The sequence below is a fragment of the Mesoplodon mirus genome (genome assembly GCF_964341445.2).
Source record: "Mesoplodon mirus genome assembly, chromosome: 19".
NCBI lineage: Eukaryota > Metazoa > Chordata > Mammalia > Artiodactyla > Ziphiidae > Mesoplodon > Mesoplodon mirus.
Genome location: NC_138995.1, coordinates 2,329,365 through 2,347,992, shown reverse-complemented (window position 1 = coordinate 2,347,992; position 18,628 = coordinate 2,329,365). Strand labels below are relative to the sequence as shown.

General features: G+C 54.7%; 1 protein-coding gene across 4 annotated transcripts in view; it reads right to left on the bottom strand.

The window, feature by feature from the left end:
* Positions 1-1,693: 1,693 nt before the first annotated feature.
* The window catches only part of FBXO31 (F-box protein 31), a 42,811-nt gene continuing 25,876 nt past the window's right edge, over positions 1,694-18,628 (bottom strand). For 3 of the 4 annotated variants that reach the window (XM_082607662.1, XM_082607664.1, XM_082607665.1), the window contains 7 exons: positions 18,514-18,590; positions 15,770-15,937; positions 15,076-15,150; positions 7,971-8,080; positions 7,241-7,394; positions 5,803-6,158; positions 1,694-3,852 (listed from right to left, as the gene is read on the bottom strand). In XM_082607662.1, coding sequence (XP_082463788.1) covers positions 3,630-3,852; positions 5,803-6,158; positions 7,241-7,394; positions 7,971-8,080; positions 15,076-15,150; positions 15,770-15,937; positions 18,514-18,590 — 1,163 coding nt within the window. In that variant the 3' untranslated portion in view covers positions 1,694-3,629. The remainder of the gene's footprint in view (positions 3,853-5,802; positions 6,159-7,240; positions 7,395-7,970; positions 8,081-15,075; positions 15,151-15,769; positions 15,938-18,513; positions 18,591-18,628) is intronic. The other variant, XM_082607663.1, reaches the window with a different exon arrangement.

Genomic DNA, 18,628 nt, shown 5'->3' with positions numbered 1-18,628 from the left:
ACCAAAAGTACTGAATTAAAGCTAAAAAGCAACATGTTCTGATCCCTTCACATGTTCTGGCTGGTCTCCCGGCAAGCCCAGAAAGGACCCAGAAGAGGGGCTGCCTTTCTGTCTGAGCCTCAGGTGCCACTGCTGGTCACCTTGGCCCCATGGTGGCCTGCAGGCCACCGAACTGTAAATGACACCGCTCCGTATGGCTCCCATGCACAGCATCAGGCAAACGGACGGCATTGTGGCTTTCTTCTGTCTCTAAATTGTTCCGAGAACATACAAATTACACTTCAGATCTCCCAAAAGGAAAGACAGAGAAGTTGGCCTACGTTAACACCGGGATGGACCATGAATTGGGTCATCTTATCCTCAAGGCAGGTGAGGGTTATATGACAACATTCCCGTAGGCATTCTTGAAAGTATCCAAAAGAACATGGCTACTGAGTCACAGTCAGGTGCTCCCAGTCTACACTGGAGACACCGTGGTCACAAGGAACTTAGGAAATTCCCCGACTGACAAAGGGCTGAGCAGGTTTCTGATCCTCGTCAGCTCAGCTCACAAGCACTGAAGTGACCTCACAGCAGCAGCTGTGCAACCTGGGCAAGCCGCAAACTGCAACCAGCCCTGAAGGTGTCGGGCTGAGAGGGCAGCTGGCTAAGGGAGGGGTCTGGCCATCTAGAAACAACTCAGTAAGAAAGTCTGGCAGGACAACTGCACCCCTGCGCTTGTTCTGCAGGAAGCGGGAATGTAGCTAGTTAGACCACTGTGCACTCTCCCGCCCTCCGCGTTGGCCAGGGACGCAGGCACCTGGCACTGAGCAGCCTGGTGTCAGGGGCAGGAGGGGGCAAGGGGTGGAGCAGGGCAGCTGTGGCTGTGAGCATCACCCACAGTGAGCTGGACTGTACTGGAGCAGGGGCCAGGCCCACGTCCCACGGCCAAAAAATAAGGTCATTTCCCACAGCTTCACACCAAAAAACGCTCAGCCCCAACAGGGAAAATCGCCAGTGACCCGTGTCTGAAATCTCCAATCACATCATTTCCAATCGACTAGCAGAGCGTGGAGCCCGCCCAGGTACGCAGAGGTGCACCTGAGCTTCCTTCCCCAACCTCACGGCAGCAAAGTGGCAGTGAAGGCTGTGCCAACCATGGGAAACATCCAAAGACCCTCCGAGGTCCACCCACCACCCCCAGATCAAGCCCCACGTGGACGCTGCCAGTCCCTAACCTGGGTCGAGTGCACCACTGGAACCTGCTTTTTCCAAAGCCCGGTTGCCTTTAGGCCTCGGACAATGGCGTCAGCCTTTTTGAATCCTCGCCTACAAGTTAAATGGTTGGAAGTTCCCCTCCTGATCTGGTTCACCGTCTGCCAGGAAGGGGAGCGGCCACTGCCGGCTTTGCACACAGAACCGCCACTGTCCCTACACCTCACCTACTGACATCAAGAGCTGGCTGAGCACGGGTCAGACTGGGAGACCTCTGCACGACCGGCTGTGCGGATGACAAGCCCTCACCCTTCACGGCTGCTGACCTGCCTGGCGTCACCCAGGCCACTGCCAGCTAGACAGACCCCACCCAAAGGCCCGGGGGCCCCGCCTGACACCAGACACAGAGGCCAACGTGAACGTGGCCAAGAAACCAGGGTTATTTTAGTCACTGTTAGTGGAAAGCATGCATAGGCCAGACACTAGAGGCAGAACAGCATTTAGTTTGAGACTGGTTTTTAATCAGAAGTGCTCATCTTCGATCTGTGTGCGCTTTGCAACGCTAGGGGCCTCAGACGGAGACGGTCCCTTAGCTCTGGGTAAAATACGCATTTTCTTGATTTTATTTAAACAATGATGAAACCTAGAGAGGAACAGCCTAGCCCAGCTGTCCTCTGTTTTCACGGTCCTCAAGGCTTTGCGGCCAGTTGTCACCGTTGAGGAAGGCCATGCTTGGCACGAGATAAGAACAGCCACGTTGTGAGAGGGAGGGAGCAGCCTCAGGCTCTGAGGCTCAGTCCTTCGAGAGACGCAGGAGCTGGGACCACGTTCCCACCCAACCCCGGGTCCTGGTGGAAGGGTCTGGGAGGTGGGCCTACGTGTCTCGGACGAGACGGCCGACAGTGCCCGGCGTGCCCAGGGCAGCCCCATGGAGCTTCCGGGGAGGCCCAGTCTGCGTTTCTAGGGCATGCCCAGAGCTTGCTGCTTCTGTGATTCTGGGAGCAAGGGGAGGCCAGAGTCGCCAAATGTGCTGAAGCGGGGCGGTACGGGGGTGTTATTTTAGAAAAGGGCCAGTCAGGGAGAACGCTATCACGAGACACAGGCCACGTTTCGTGGGACACCTCAGGTTGGTCTCTACATGAAGGCACCACAAAGCTGCCCCTTCCCTGGGGCCCCCACCCCCAGTGTGAGGGCTCAGCGCAGTCCAGCCGACAAGGACGAGCAACTGGGAAGGAACAGAGTCCGTCCACCTCGGGAAGCCACACGCCCTGGTAGGCAACTGCAGCCTGGAGGGAGGGCTGAACAGAACTCCAGCAGGTCTGTGCACAGGCACGTGGGGCTCCGCTCTTCAGGAGACAGCAAGATCAGAGCTCACAGGGGTCCCCAAATGCAGGGGTCAACATGACACAGGGACAATGCCAGCAGAAGGGTCAGCGCTGAGGGTCTGCATGCTGGAGGCTCCCCGAGGGTCCTGGTCTCCAAGGTGCGCTCCCTACGTGCAGCGTCCAGAAAGCCCCCGGACCCCCACAAAGGGACGTCACGCTCACCTGGCACAACCCCTTCTGCTGCTTTGCCTCTCTCAAGAGCGGCACCTGTGTAAACCAAGCAGGAGGAACAGACGCAGGTCATCTCAGAGGGTGCCCTGTCCTGGTTCTGAGACCAGCGGCTGCAGCTCAAGGTCTGACACCAGTGGGTGCGGGGCAGGGGCAGGGCGTGAACTAAGTGAATGCCTGTCTGAACAGCTGCAGTGAAGGTCTAGGTTCTAAAGCCTGAGAGAGGCCGGGCAGGCACACGGCACCGCAGGGACCAGGGTCGGGTGGTGCTTGCAGGGCATCCGAGCTGCTGGAAGGCCTGCAGTGGCGTTCCCTAGTGACCCGTATCATTGGCCCATTTCACTGATTTGGAAACTGAGATCAGGGTGATACGCCTTTGTCCAAAATCCAAGCAAGTCGGTAGAGAAGTGGGTCCCAAGCCCGACTTCCTGGAGCTCTTATTCCACACACAGTGCCCCCACCTGCCCAGGCTGTGTCGAAGTAACCAAGGCCCTCTGGCTCACTTCCTGCAGAGGGGACGGTGGAGCCCGCACACCTCACCCATGATCCCTTCCATCGGCTGGAGGCAACAGACTCTGTTGCGTTGTGAACCTCCCTGGAGGATTTTGTTTTCCCTAGAAAATGGCCAATTTCTCTGGTTCAGTCACCTACATGCCCTGCAGCCCGTCCTCTAGGTCGGTTTGTTCTGGTTCTGTTGTTTGTTTCAGACATGCTCAGCTTTCCCATTGCTACTGGCAGATATGTGGGCATCCATGGAAAGCAGCTGGGGAGGCCGCGCTGAGGCTCCTATGAGGAGGTGGGTGTTCCGGTCAGAGGCCGCGTCTCCTGAGCGCACACTGCTGCCCTCCCAGCCCGGGCCGCCCGCCACGGGGGAGCGGGCCATCAGGAGGCAAGGGACTGGATGTTCTTGAGCATTTCCTCGAAGGCCTGTGGGGACGGGGCGTCCGCGTTCCGGAAGGCGGCCTGGACCCTGCTGTACAGGCTGAAGGACTTCAGCTCCAGCCAGATGAACCCAAAGCGATCCTCGTCGAACAGGACGAAGACCCCAGGGGTGCGCTCGGGGCTGGTGAAGCCGTGGCCGGCGATGAGGCCCGTCCCGTAGAAACTGAACAAGGACAAGAGGGAAAGCACGGGGAGAGGGGATGAGCGGGGCCTCGAAGGCGCGTGCTGTCCCAAGCCCATCACCTGTGGTCCTGGACGTTCTGGAACATTCTCCATTCCACCTCCAGGCCACTTCCACCATCTGCCGGCTGCTCTGCACAGAGGTGGGGCCCTGTGCCTTCGGGGAGGCCGGCGCTCACCCCACACGGTCGGGCTCACCCCACCAACCACTGCTCTCTCTCTACCAGCTCACCCAAAGCACGAGGGTCCCAGGCAGCCCCACCTCGTATCTCTATCCCAAAGTACACGTCTTTATGGTGCAGACCCAGGTAACAGAAATCTCAATCCCTGGGACAGTTAGGTCCACGTATGAACAACTCAAATGTAATCAATAATGATTTATTGGCATGCAACTGACATTAACCAGAAGCAGAACTTTCAAATACCCATTACAGCCAAGTTTTGAGACTCAGGCTGTAATATGTTTATTTCTTTCCTGCAAAGAACAGGTGACAAGGAGTTAGGGGCTGGCCTGAACCTCCCAATAAGTGGAATGGTGACTGGGACGCCCACCTCCGCCCACCATGCTGAGGCTCTGCCTGGCGGGAGGGGGACAGTAGCCCTGCGCCTGAGGGCCCGTGGCTCAGAGAGTTTCGGGGGGGTGGGGCACCAAGCTTAGATACACAGAGACGTGTGTTGCACAGGCACTGTGGCAGTGCCAGAGAACGATGAGCCCCTCCTAGCCGAGCCCCTGATGTTTAGCACCGGGTGGAGGACCATCCCATGACACAGCTGGGGGCTGGGCCAGAGCTCTCAGGCCGGCGCTGCCAGAGGGCTCTGAGCTGGCCCTGAGATGCTGCAAGTTGTCAAGTTTCCCAGGGATGACAAAGCCTTTTCCTTTATGACCTTTCAAAAATTCACACATTCACTATGTGTACATCTCCCTCCAGAAAAACCCAAATTCAGCCTCTTTTATCACAACAGTATTAACATGAAGAAAATGTAATGAATTTTTTCCATCAAGTCCATGCAGACGCCTAAATTCCCTTTGGGGAGCTTGGCGTGCACCCGCCTACATGTGAAAAGCCAAGGAGACCACTGCGGGCACACGAGAGGTAGCAGATGGCCCAGAGGTAAAGAAAGAAACCTTCACACGTAACGTGACAAAGGCAGAGACAAGTCGGCTGTGATAATCTGCCAGGAGACTGACAGGTTCCTCCCTCAATGAACCCCGAGGTGACTGTCCATGAGAACTCTCTATGGCAATGGAATGTTCTAGACCTGCACTGTCCAACACACGAGTGACCACTGAGCACGTGAAATGTGACCAGTGTGCCTGAGGACCTGAATTTTTCATTTTATTCTCTGTAATTAAACTAAACAGCCCTGGAGTGCAGGGGACCAGGGCAGGGCGTGCATCTCTAAGACAGGACCGTGCAAACAGCACGCCAAGGGAGGGGCTGGCAGCAGCGGGCAGGCTCTGTCCCAGACCGGGGCCCACGGCCTCTGTGGGGAGGCTGTTAGAGCCGGGGAGAAACCACACGAAGCAATGAGGAGGCGGGGAGACCCCAGGACAGGCCTTCCCTGCAAGGCCATCCAGGACGCTGCGAGCAGGCTTTCCAGGGGAGGCGCAGGGAGGGACGCCACGGCCTGCTTTCAGCGCTGCCCGACGTCTCACCTGTCTGCCTGTCTACCTTTGACCTTAGTGGCTGTGCGGGGAGAGGCATTGGGGAGGAGGCCCACTGCCTGGCAGCTGAGGCCCCCAGAGAGGTGAGGGGACAGGAGCCTCACAGTCTGCTCGGCCCGGGCTGGGACCCGGCCCAAGTAGGCAGAGCTTCCCCACCGGTGCAGGGCCCCCAACGCGGGGTCGGCCCCACCCCAGGCCACCTCCCTGCTGGCCGGGCAGAGCCCCCCTCCGCGAAGCCCCGTCTTGCCCGCCCCGCGGCATCCTTACCACATCCTGCAGGTCCGGGGATAGTCCTCGTTCCTCGAGCTCACGCCCACCGGCAGCACAAACGGCTGCCCCTGCCCCGACTGGGCGGGCGGCTCAGCCGCGGCCTGGGCCCCTCCATCCCCGGGCCCCTCGGCCTGCTCGGCGGGCGGCTCCGCGCAGGACGGGGGGCTCTGCCGGCCAAGGCCCACGGCGTCCCCGCCTTCCTGCGGCTGCTCCTGGCGCAGCTGCTCGCGCACCTCCAGGACGACGCGCGAGAGCTCGTTAAAGTCGCGGAGGCGCTCAAGGTCGGGCAGATGGATGCGGCGCCTGAGGTCGATCTCTACCGTCTGCTGCCCGGCAGGGATGTTGGGGTCACCCTGCGGAGCCAGCGGGCGGCGGTCAGCAGGCTCAGAGACCGCGGCCTCCAGCCCCGGTCACACCTCCGGCCGAGGGCGCTCGCTCAGCCTTCCTACTGATTGGGTGGCGACCCCTTACAAGTCAGAAGATCCTAGAAGCCCTTAAAAAGCAGCACCCGGCGCAGGCAGCCTTCTGTGAAGGACCTCTGAGGACAGGGAACAGCAGCACCCACGAGTGACCCTGGGAGGGCCCGCAGGCACATCTGCACCCGAAGACCTCAGGTGGGAGCTAGCCTGCGTGACGGCTGAAGAGATGCGCGGCCTAGAGAGGTCCACGGACCCTCCCCGGTCAGATGGGGGCAGGCCGGAAACACCAGCCCAGACCGTCTGCCTGGAACACGAAAGCTCCCCAGCATGGACCTGGGAGAACGCCCAGGCCCCGCGGCCTGGTCCCAGGCCCTCGTCCACAGGGAGCCCGGCCGCCGGAGCTGCGAGCAGTGCCCTGTGAGGACCAGGAAGAGGCCTGCTCTGCGCCTCCACAGAGATTCCCCCAACACCTGCACAGCGACAGGCAAGCACGTGAATAGCAGCCCCTAGAGCGGGTGACAGAGGGCCTGTCATCCGAGAACCCCACTCAGCTCAGAAATCCTCCCAGTGCGTTCCCCAGCTGCTGAGGCCAGGACGGGCCACGGGGGCCGGAGTGCTAATGCAGAGGGTGTCCACCATGGCCACACCTCAGGGTCACCCAGGGAGCTCCTGGAGCCCCTCACCCGGCCCACCCCCATTAAATCAGAATCTCTGGGATGGGGCCCCATCATCAGTGTCTCCTCCACCTCCCCAGGGATCCAGGGTGTGGCCAGGGCTGAGAGCCGTGTGGTAAGGCTGCCTTGGAAACGTTCAGAATCGCCGGGGGATCTTGTGGAAGGCGGGCCCTGGATCAGGTCTGGGTGGGGCCTGCGTTCCCAGCAAGCTCCCCGGGAAAGCGGTGCCACGGTCCGGAGCCCACACTGAGCAGCCAGGGTGCGGCCCGAGTCACACTACGCCACGCCGATGTGATGGAGTCCACATGGTGCTGGGCCTGCCAGGGCAGCCCCTGGACTCACCGTGATCTTCGTGCCCCTGGCGTGCTTCCCGTGGAAGCTGAGCATGACGATCTCCAGGCCGTGGCTGCCGTAGGTGCCCTTGAAGAGGCCAGGCCTGATCAGGTCGTCCGGGTGGCTGGGCGGGAGGTAGATGCGGCGGTAGGTCAGGCAGTTGCTGCAGGGGGAGCAGGCAGCATGAGAGCTCGGCCACAGAGCCGCATGGGAGCAGGGGCAGGAGTACAGAGCTCATGCACCTCCGGCCATGCTGCACAGGGTGGCCCAGGGCAGCCAGGGTTAGCTCCCCACTAGGGGCACCCCTCGTTCCTGAGCTACGCTCCCCCCAACGCACATGTGCACAGCACACCTCACACCTTCTCCATCACCCTGGGGCAGGGACCCCTGAGACTGCAAAGGGGCTAAACAGGGGCCATGGGACAGGGTCCGGGGGCAGAGGGCACAGCAGCAGGGAGGCTAAGAGGCCCCCCAGGTGGATGTGGGAAAGCAACTATGAGGCTCTAACACACAGGCCAGGCCCGTGACAGCACACGCTGGTGGGTGATGATAGTCCAACGGACAGAAAACAGACACCGGGGTGGGCCAGGAGGCAGGGAGTGTGCTCATAGTACCCTGAGAAAAGGACCGTGTTCACAGTATGCGGAGAGAGGGACTGTGCACACAGCACCCACCAGGAGACCGTGTTCACAGTACCTGAGACAGAGGCTGCTCACACCCAGAGAGGGGCCGCACTTACTCGTACTGACTGGTGTAGATGAACTTCATCAGGATGAGCTCCTGCATGTGCTCGTGGAAAATGTCCTCCAGCGTCCGCCCCCATTCTTCCCTCAGCCACGTGCGGAATTCCTTCGAGAGAACACAGGTCACGAAAACCGCCACAACGCTAGGGCTCGGAGAGGCTGTGATGCTGAGTGCATGGGATGAAGACAGAGGCTGGGCAGGAGGGAGGGGAGCTGCTGTGTGTTTGGTCTCCCAGCTCCTGGCCTCCCTTCCTGTTGAGGCGTGGCGCCAGGGGCTCTGGTCCCCGCTTTCCCCGACTTCAACAGGAAGGAAGCGCGGGGACCATGGGGGTCCTTCGGGGAGGATGGGGCCGCAGCCCGTGTCGAGAGCACCTAGGAGGCAGCTGTGCAAGCCTCACTTCTGTGCCACCCACACAGGTGGCATCTACACTGAGCCTGGTTCTCAGGTTTCTGGGGGAGTGGGCACAGCAGACGCCCGTGCCGGCCAAGTCAGCAGAACTGCTTTCTGCAGCCACCAATGAGGAACAGGATAGGGACACGCGGGGCGGAGAGTGTGGGCGGATTTTCCTTTTTAAAATGCTCCTTCACTGGGATCGACATATACACACTACTATATATAAAACAGATAACTAATAAGGACCTAGTTGTATAGCACAGGGAACTCTACTCAGTACTCTGTAATGACTTATATGGGAAAAGAATTTTTAAAAGTGTGGCTATATATGCATATGTATAACTGATTCACTTTGTACAGCAGGAAATAACACCACATTGTAAATCAACTATACTTCAATAAAAATTTTTTTAATAAAATAAAATAAAATGTGCCTTCACAGTTATGTTCAGTAAGTATATTTGTAAAAAGAAAACTTTCATAAACACCTCATCCGCAAAGCCCAATAATTCATTATGGAATGGAACAATGAAGGATCGTTAGTGCTTAACAGTTTCATTCTGTACACTTAACATAACTAATCCACAGCTCTGAGATCCTGACTCAACACAGCATTTCTAATGAATATTTAGAATTAGCTCTACAAACAGAAGCAAAAGCAATTTACAAAAAAAAAGCTACAATCTGTCAATTGCTTTAATATGTTACTGCCCAAACCCTGGCAAAGAAGAGAAATTACGAGTGACTGAAATAAACAACTATTAGAACTACAAGGTCAACATATAAAATTAACTGAATTTTTGTATACTAGCAGCACAAAACCGGAAAGTAAAAAAAAACTTAAAAATCCTGCTTACAACAGCCTCAAAAGACATAGGACTTAGGAATAAACATTACAGAACATGTGTGATACCTCTACTCCGAAAACCACTAGATGCTGCTGAAAGGCGGGGGAAGAGGCCTACAGAGCAGAGGCACCTGCGAACCGGGAGACTTGGTATTAGGTCAGCAACTGTCTCCAAACTGATCTACAGACTCAACATCAGGCCAATCGTAATCCCACCATGCTTTCTGTAGAAACTGACAAGCTGATTCTGGAATTTGTTTGGAACATCCAGAGCAATCTTGCAAAAGAACAAGGTTGGAGGATGTACACTAGCGTGCACTGTGACCCACTACAAGACGACAGTAACCAAGATGGTACCTGAGCAAGAGGGCAGAGCTAAAGACAGAACCTGGAGGGAGTTCCCTGGTGGCCTAGTGGTTACGATTCCGGGCTTTTGCTGCCATGGCCTGGGTTCGATCCCTGGTCGGGGAACTGAGATGCCGCAAGCCGTGTGGCCAAAAAAAAAAAAAAAGAGAGAAAGAGAGCGAGCCTGGAAACACCCACGTGTGTCTCAGGAGTGGACTTTCGATCACAGTGTCCAAGCCACCCCCCAGGGAAAGAAAGTCTTTTACACAAATGGTGCTCGAACAACTGCACAACCACAGGGAGCAAAGGAGCCCCGATGCCACCTCACACCACACACAGGGACCATTCAAGATGGGTCACAGATCGAAAAGTAAAGTGAAGCTACCAAACTTCTAAAAGGAAGAGAGAGAGAGAGAGACACTCTCTTTGCAACTGGAGGGTAAGCAAAGTGTTTTAAGACAGAAAACAATAACCCCTAAGGAAAAACCTTGACAAATTAGACTTCACCCAAACCAAAATCTTCCACTTAAGTGGCTTAACTCATGAGGGTAGTCCCTTAAAAAAAAATCAAATAGAGAAATAACAGATAAAAATGGAAGTAAAAGAATGTAGTGATTTCAGTGTTGCCATGGTGCATAATCAGACTTGAGCTAAATACCATGAAGCTGGCCTGTGAACAATCATAATCTTATTTACTTTGCATGAGAAGGTCAGTCATTAAGAATACCAAGCAGACCCAATTACTCAGAACAAATATGCTTACTATGAAATTATCTTACCAGATATGTATCCACAAGGAAAAACACAGGGGCCTAGAACATATCAGACAAGAGTAAGTCCACTATGGACCCAGGGCTCGTCCACCACGGCCAACACAGCCCCATCACTGCTTCACTCTGCACAGCGGCCTAGGAGCTGGGTGCTAACATCTTCCCTGTTCTACAGAGGTTTGGGGCTTGGAAAAGTCAACAGACCTTTCCAGAGCCACCCAGCTAGCAGGTGGCAGAATTAAACCTAACCAAAGGCCACGTGCTAACCGGTCTCATCTCTGCCAGGGCCAATGCCAAGGCTGGCAGGAACATGGTGAGGCAGGGGGCTCATGTGCCCTGGTGGGCTGTAAATAGGGACCAGCAAACTGACAGCATGTAAAGAGAATTTGGAACATCTTCAGGGCCTTTTACCCAATTCCATTTCTGTACAATCCAAAACCACAACGTTTTTCCAGAGTTCAGGCAACGGGTCACAGTAATAATGCCCGGCATCTCTCCTGGGTGGCTCCAACCAGGCCTGGCACTAAGTCATTCACCTGCAGCGTCTTACTCAACCCTCCAGAATCACTCGGCACCGCAGGTAATCTCATGGCCCCATTTTACAGACAAGGGCTGAGGCTCCCAGAGGCTAAGTCACTGAGGCACATGGTCAGGAGGGTAACAGGGGAATATCTGACCACAAACCCCAAGTCCAACTGCAGGACGGTCACACACCTACACACCTACAGTCATTAGAGCGCAGCAGATGACAGATGGAACGCTGCATTAAAAATAAAGTTTGTAGGGACTTTCCTGGTGGCCCAGGGGTTAAGATTCCACACTTCCACTGCAGGGGGCATGGGTTCAATCCCTGGTCAGGGAACTAAGATCCAGTATGCTGCACAGCATAGCCAAAAAAAAAAAAAAAAAAGTTTGTAAAGAATTCTAATGAGACTGGGAAATGTTTCTGGAATAACGGTTAAGCTAAAAAAAAAAAAAGAAAAACTATCCAAATTAGATAGTTAGACTGCAATTACATCACGAAGGCTGAAGGAAACTTGAAGGGATGATGGAGGACGGGCATGGAGGCCGCTCCTCGTGGGGCTGTGTCAGCACTCTTTTCCCTCCCAATTCTGGGGATTTCGTATCTGATGATGACGAGGTATCACTTTAGGAATGTGGCAAGAAAGTACATAAGACAAAGGAAAGCAAAATAAAAGCCACTTGTGTGCAACTGAGGGGAGTCCAGCGCCAGAGCCTCTCTGCAGGGCCGAGCACACTGCAGGTAGGGCCAGGCCACACGCCCTTCCTTATCTCTGCTCCTCCTCACAGCGCCCCCCGCCCCGGCCCCGATTTCCAGAAGCGTCAGGCTGCAGGGCCTGGACGGGCACGGGCAGGGAGGGAAGATGGTGGCTCAGCCACGCCATCATCCAGGAAGAAGAGCAGGCAGCGTCTGCAGCGGGAGCCAAAGAGCAGACGCACTGCTGGGGTCTGGGCGGGCGAAGGCCTGAGCTGCTCTCAGAGGCCCAGGAGATGAAGCTGCAGTTTGAGCAGCACAGGGAGGGCCCCCTGGAGGGGCACGTAGGAGCAAGCAGGACACCCCAGTCCTGAGGGGCCAGATCCTGCCGCAGGACGTGGCCTTAGAAGGTGCACAGAGCTGGCAGAAGTCCCAGAACTGGGGACTGGGACAGGGAGTGGGGTGGTTGGCAAGCCTCAGGATGCAGCTTATGCAGAGCTGGCCTTGGGTGTTGACGAAGGGATCACAGCCAGCACGGCCTGCAGGGGCTGGGGCGGGCATCTCCACATCTCTCCACGGTACCAAGGACAGCCTTCTGCCTGGAGACAGTGATAAGCAAGGCCCGTTCACCTTCCTACCCTCCTAGGCCACCAGGAGTCCTCCATTCCCTTGGGAGGCACCCTTGTGGCCCAGAATTTTAAGTGACTATCAACCATCAGAGCACAGAGCAGCCTGGAACCCGGGGCTGACTTTCACCTCTTCTTCAGAGCTGTCAGGACACACGGCAGTGCCCACCTCACAGCTCCTCCTCTCTCCCTGGAGCCTGAAGCCAGGCTCTGGGTCTGAAAGACTCAGCTAGAGAGTGAAGATGTTTCAGGCTGACACAGGAATCCATGGGAGAACCCGTCCCCCAGTCCCCCAGCTCCCCCCTTGGAGGGCGAGAGGGAGGGAGACGGGAGACAACACGAGGAGCCGGCAAAGCGGCCCCGGGCAACTGAGATGGACAGACAGACTGTGCCTCAGACAGCAGGCCCCCCTGCCCCCACGACTCTAGGACGGTCTCTCGGCACCTCAGGCAGCCCAGACCCTGCTCTGCCTGCAGGTGTGCGGCATCTCCCCACCCCAGCCCAGCAGGAGTCCCAAGTCCACTATTAAATGATTCCGAGGCCTAGAGACAAAAGAAAGGCTCCCCAGTTCTAGAAGCCAGCGAAAGACTGCTCCTAAAGCCAAAGACGGCACAAAAAACGTTAGACCAAGCCCGTTCGTCAATGCAGAAGTCCTAAATGAAACAGGACCAAAGAGCATCCAGGAGCAGAGAGAACTGTACCCCACGATCAAACGAGATCTCTTCTCACGACTTCAATGTGGTTAGAAATCTATTAACATAAGTCAGCTCATTACTAGATTAAGGGGAAAAAAATCACCTGATGGTTTCCACAGATGCTCAAAAAAACTGGAAAATTCAACATCATTTCTCAATTAAAACAAACAAAGCCCTCTTAATAAGACACGAATAAACAGCTCTATCCCTAGCATAATAATGTATATCTTGACCCGAGGCCACCTTGCTGCCTCGTGATAGGACCATGTGAACCACACCCACCACTAGACAAGGGTGTTGTCCTCACCACAAGGGGTCGAGGAAGAAGGAAATGTCATTATTTGCAGATAATCAGTATTATCCTGGAAAACTCAAGGTAATCAACTCAAAGATGCTCATAAAGGAAAGAGAAGGCAGTAAGATGGGTGGGTACAAAATTAATATGCAACAGCTTTTATATATAAAATCACCAGCTGAAAGATACGAGAGCCAAGAGTCCATTTACAACAGCAACAAAAGACCAGAAACTTTACAACAAACGTGCAAGATCTACCTGAAGAAAATCAAATTCAAATGGCAGCACAGGACAAAGATGGCATTTTGAATCGTAGAGAAAATCTGGATCACTCAGCACCAGTGATGGGGTGACTGAGGGGTACCTGCACTATAGCCAAGGCAGGCTGAAGCTCACTCTACAGAATAAACCCACAGAACCAGCGATAAATGTGGGAAACACATGAAAATGAAAACATGAGCTCGTCTGTAAGTATAATTTCAAAGTGGGGAAAGGATTTTAAGATGACATCAAACTAAGAAGCTATTAAGGAAGGCGAACTCCCTGGCGGTCCAGTGGTTAGGACTCTGCGCTTTCACTGTCGAGAGCCCAGGTTTGATCCCTGGTCGGGGAGCTAAGATCCTGCAAGCCACACAGTGTGGCCAAAAAAAAAAGGAAAAGACAGATACAACTGCAAATATAAAAATTAAAAACTAAATTCTACAAGTGAAAACATACCTCATATCAAACCAAAAGACGAAAGAATGAAGGAGGAAAAAATATTTGCATCTCGTATCTTGAAGGGTTCACTTCCTCACAGGATGAAAGCTCCTACAAATCAGTTAGAAACATAACAACACCAAACAGGACCAGGCAAAGGATATGAACACAGATTTCACAGAAAAGGAACCACAGGACACTAATCTTAGCCTCAGACATAAGAGAAATGCAAAGTAACCACCAAAGTCAGGATTCCAACAAAGCATTTTATTCTCACCTTAACTTCTAGGTGTTTTTCTAGTTTCCACAAGGAGCATGTTATTACCTTCATAATGAGAAAAAATACCATTCCGTCTCCAAATTGGTGAGGCCACACACGGTAGCTGGCTCACAGGAACTTTCTCTGATCCCAGAGTGCACATTTCCAGAAATCCATTACATGGCCCTTTTAAGGTCTCGACAGCTGAGGAGGTTCTATTCTTGGAAAATATGTTGTTGACGTCTTTCACTTAAATGTGGACTTGGAGCAGCCACTGATGGGTATGTGGTTGTATGTGAGACCGTGAATGACGGTGTCATTAGGGAAGGAAGCACGTCATTACCATCACCTCCGCATACCATGCGTTTGGGAAAACAAGGGCCTCGTTTACCCTCAACAGATTCCAAGCAGCACGTGTGTACTGTCCATCTGCACTGTCTCCCCGCAGACCCCTGGCTACCAGGGACCCAGCAGACTCAGAAACGCTCAGAGATGCACCCGACAAATAAATGCAAGCTGCAACGAGCATCCTGTATTTAAAGGTCCGAGGTTTTCCTAAGACTGCTTCAAGATGGTGGTGTAACTAACACTCAAAGGCGATGTGAGATCATTCGTGTCGAAAGGAAATCCGAAGACACTCACGCAGGCTCACCCACCACATGGCTGTGACCTGGGAACCTCCACCACGGGGTTCACGCCAATAAAGGCCTCTGGTCTCCCTGCAATTCACATCCAGGAAGAGACCCCACCGCCCACGGGCCTCTTGTCAAAGGGGCAACAGAGAACCAGGTAGAGAACTATTTCTACTCGGCCCGTTCATCCTGGGGGTGGTGGGGACTCAGAAGCTGGGCCCAGCACACACGCCCACAGCGCCAGCATGAGCCCGGGAGGTGACCCTCCCTTCAAACCACCCACCCTCTCGGCTGTCCCGCAGGACAGGAGGGTCCAGCCTCACCTCCTGCCTCCCACCAGACATCCTGTGGTGGTCCGTCTGGTTGCACTTGGTGGAGAACTCGTCCTTCTTCACAATCTTGAGGGTCCACAACAAGGAGAAAGGGTAACGAGTCAGCCCCTGACCCCCACCAGAGCAGGCGTGCACCAGTCCCTCCTGCACCCATGCATCCCACTCATCTACAGGAGCCCAAGAGGCTGCCAGATCGCGGCTGGTCTAAGAAGGAAGGTTGGAACCCCCCTGAGCACACGCTTCCCTCCCAGGGGGCCAGGCGTCGCTGTCCCCCGGGGCGTCTGAGAGCAGCACAAAGGGGCTGGCGCTCTCCTACTGAGACAGAGAACAGGCTTGCTCTCAGGCTGGCCACCTGCCAGGCCCACATCCGAGAGCAGAACGTCTGGTTCCAAGCTGATGCCCTTGCGAAGAGGAGAAAAAGGAACAGTGAGGAATCTCGCTTGGAAAGACAACTGGTTCTAACCAGAGGCAGAATCAGGGGAGGCTCCGGCAAGTGAATCCCTGAGGAGCGACAGCGGCATAAACAGCGCACAGAAGGGCCGGGCCAGGGCCCGCTTCCCGTTCCTGCTGACCGGCATGGGCGCGGTGCACAGCTGGGAAGACCCTGGCAAACAGCTGGCAGCAGGCCCGGGAGAAAGTGAGGAGACCCAGCCCCTTACCTGCACACGCTGCCCCGCGTGCTCACCTGGACGTGGCCATTGTGGGGCCCCCTGTGGCCGTACATGCACTCCACCGTGGCCGACTTCCTCTCCATCAGGTGGATTCGGAACAAGGGCTTGAACCGCATCGGGTCGTCCACATGAGGGTCGTGGGGAGGCAGGTACATCCAGCCAATGATGAACAAGCCATCCACCTGTGCAGAGGTCCACACACGGGTGAGGGGGAGGCGGAGGCTCAGCATCCGCACCCCCCAGATCACCTCGAGGACCATTCCCGTCTCCACACTCTGGTCCCGCGGGGACCTTAGGGTCCCATCTAGCGCAGCAGGACGAGCACGGCCCCGCCCACCAGTGTGTGTTAATCGAAAAGTGGTTTATGCAACATGAAACACGGTGACTAAAGTTGATAACACTGCTATACCACTGAAATCTACTCAGAAATAGAACTCAGTGCTCTCCCCACCCCTCAAAAAACATAAAAATGTGAGGTGATGGGTACGTTAATTAACTAGACGGGAGAATCCTTCCACGGTGTGTACTTGTACATCAAATCAGATCACCACAAGGTACGTTTTATATATCTTACAGTTTTGTCAATTATACTTAAATAAAGCTGAAAAAGTAACTAAATGTTTTAATAGAAAATATAGTGGTTAGCCCCAAATCCGAGCAAACCTTTTAGAGAGAACTTCCAGCTATGAAGTGGGGGTGGGTAGGTGCCGGAAGCACAAGCTAAAAGACATCAGAAAGAAGCAGGAATGATCCAGAAAGTGCGACACCCAATAGGGCAACTGACCGGAGGAATATGGGGGTGCTGCTTTCCACAGAAGAGACTCAGGAGGCAAAACAAACCAGGCAGCACGAGGGTCTGGTTAGATCCTCACGTGAACAAGCCAGCTGTCGAAGGCAGTTCTGAGACGGTCAGGGAGCCTCAAGCATGGACTGGGTCTCAGGTAATCCAGGAATTACTACCACTGCTGTGAGGTGTGGTCAGGACCTCACATGTGTGGGAACGTGGGAAATACCCACGTGGTTAGAGATCCACACTGAAGTACAAACATGAACTGACACGGGCCTGGGATTTGCTTTAAAATACTGAGAAGAAAAGGCAATGGGGCAGAGACAGACACTGTGAACCTGGCGCGCTACGGCCAACCTCTGGGTCCAGGAGGTGGGCGTCTGTGGGCGTTCACCCTGCCATTCCCACTACCCTTGTATGTGTTCAAAATGGCAAATGATAGAAGTGGTGATCAGGTCAAAGGAGGGGGCAGTCTCCAGGCACATTCTCAGTGGGGGGGAGGGGGTGGCCTCTGGAGCCCACTTGGGATGCCCCAGCAGCCGCTCCTGCCTTCCTGGGGGAGCCTGGGTCCACAGCTTCCAGCTCTAGCGACAGAGGAGAGAACTTAATCGCTTACCGTCTGAGACAATAGCCAACTGGTGGTGTTCTGTCATGGGCTCTGTTTTCCCCTAATTATCCCCTGCTTTCAGAAGGCTTTTTTTTTTTTTTAACTCTATTACTCACTGCCAGTAAGACAAACAATTATCACCCTCCCCGACTAAAAGAAAGGAAAGAACCTGCCCACGCTGGGAGCTGTCTGTCTTGGCCCCTGTGAGAATGTTCTAAAAGCAAGGCTTCCCCAGTGATATTAAACAGAACAAATGTAAAGCAAGTTTCTTAACAGATGTTTCCAACAAATTATAAAGAATATGAAGCAATATTTATCCCTGCCCAAATCCCACCTGGTGAGCAAAATACAGAGTGACGAAGTAACCAGTCACCCCGTGGCCTACGTGAACCAGGCTCGGGGGAGGCCACAATGAGGCTCCCTGGGGGCCCCAAAGGCCACAGAGAGGCAGACCCGCTAGCCGTGACACGAGCTGCGGCCAGTCCCCTGGACTTGGCTTCTGGCCTGCCGAGCGCATGTGCAGCGCCGGCCAAAGGGCACCTGGCTGTGTTTTCCCTGCATCATCAGCTGCGGCAACATCGAGGCCAGGCCCCTGCCCAGAGCTCAGCAAGTACAATGGCCCCACTCAGGTCCCGGCTTCTGTCCCAGAGGCACCACTCGTGCCTGGCAAGAGCACCAGCGAGGGCTGCATCCTGCTAGACACTGACACCAGTTAAGCCCAAGAAAAGTCAGATCTGAGTTTCTCAAATGGACCCCAAAATGAGCAGCTATTATATGCTGCTAAGCAAGTGACCAAGAAGCATATAAAAATTAAAACCAGAAGACTCTTCTCCTGGCTACGACCAAGGAGCTTGTATCAAACAGCCCCTCCTGCTGAGACCAGCTATAAAGACTGAATAAAGTAAAGTTAAAATGCTGCTTGTAGACCTCAGGGGGCAAGCCTGAAGAGAAGGGACAGACATTTGCCATGACACCAAGCCTGCGCCACTTGGTAACCGGGTGGAGCGGGCCTGGCGTGGGCTTTCTGTCTAGGGCCAGCCTCCAAGGGCCCCACACGGCATCCTTTTCTTTTAGCCTGCAGACCCGATTTAGGGCAATGAACCAGTGCACAAACCAACACTGGAGTGTCCTGGAGGTGTGAAGGCCGATGGCCCTCAGTGTCCAAGAGGCAGGGACCGGGGAAGGCATCCCGTCATCACGAAGTTCGTGGGTGTGGCAGAAGCCAAGGGCTACTTAAAATAAATCTCTGCTCATTTAGAAAATAAAATCTGGCCCAATGAGCCTTTGTGAACGACTGGCCTGCCCCTTGGAGTGAGAACACAGTCCCATCCGCAAGAACGCAGGCCAGACGCTCTGGGACTTACCACCACATTCAGCAGTCCTCCATACGGCCCGATATCCGGCTGCCACAGTCCCAGAATGTGTCTGTATCGGTGAAGCACTACAGGGAGAGAGAGAGGACAGGACTTCATTGTAGAG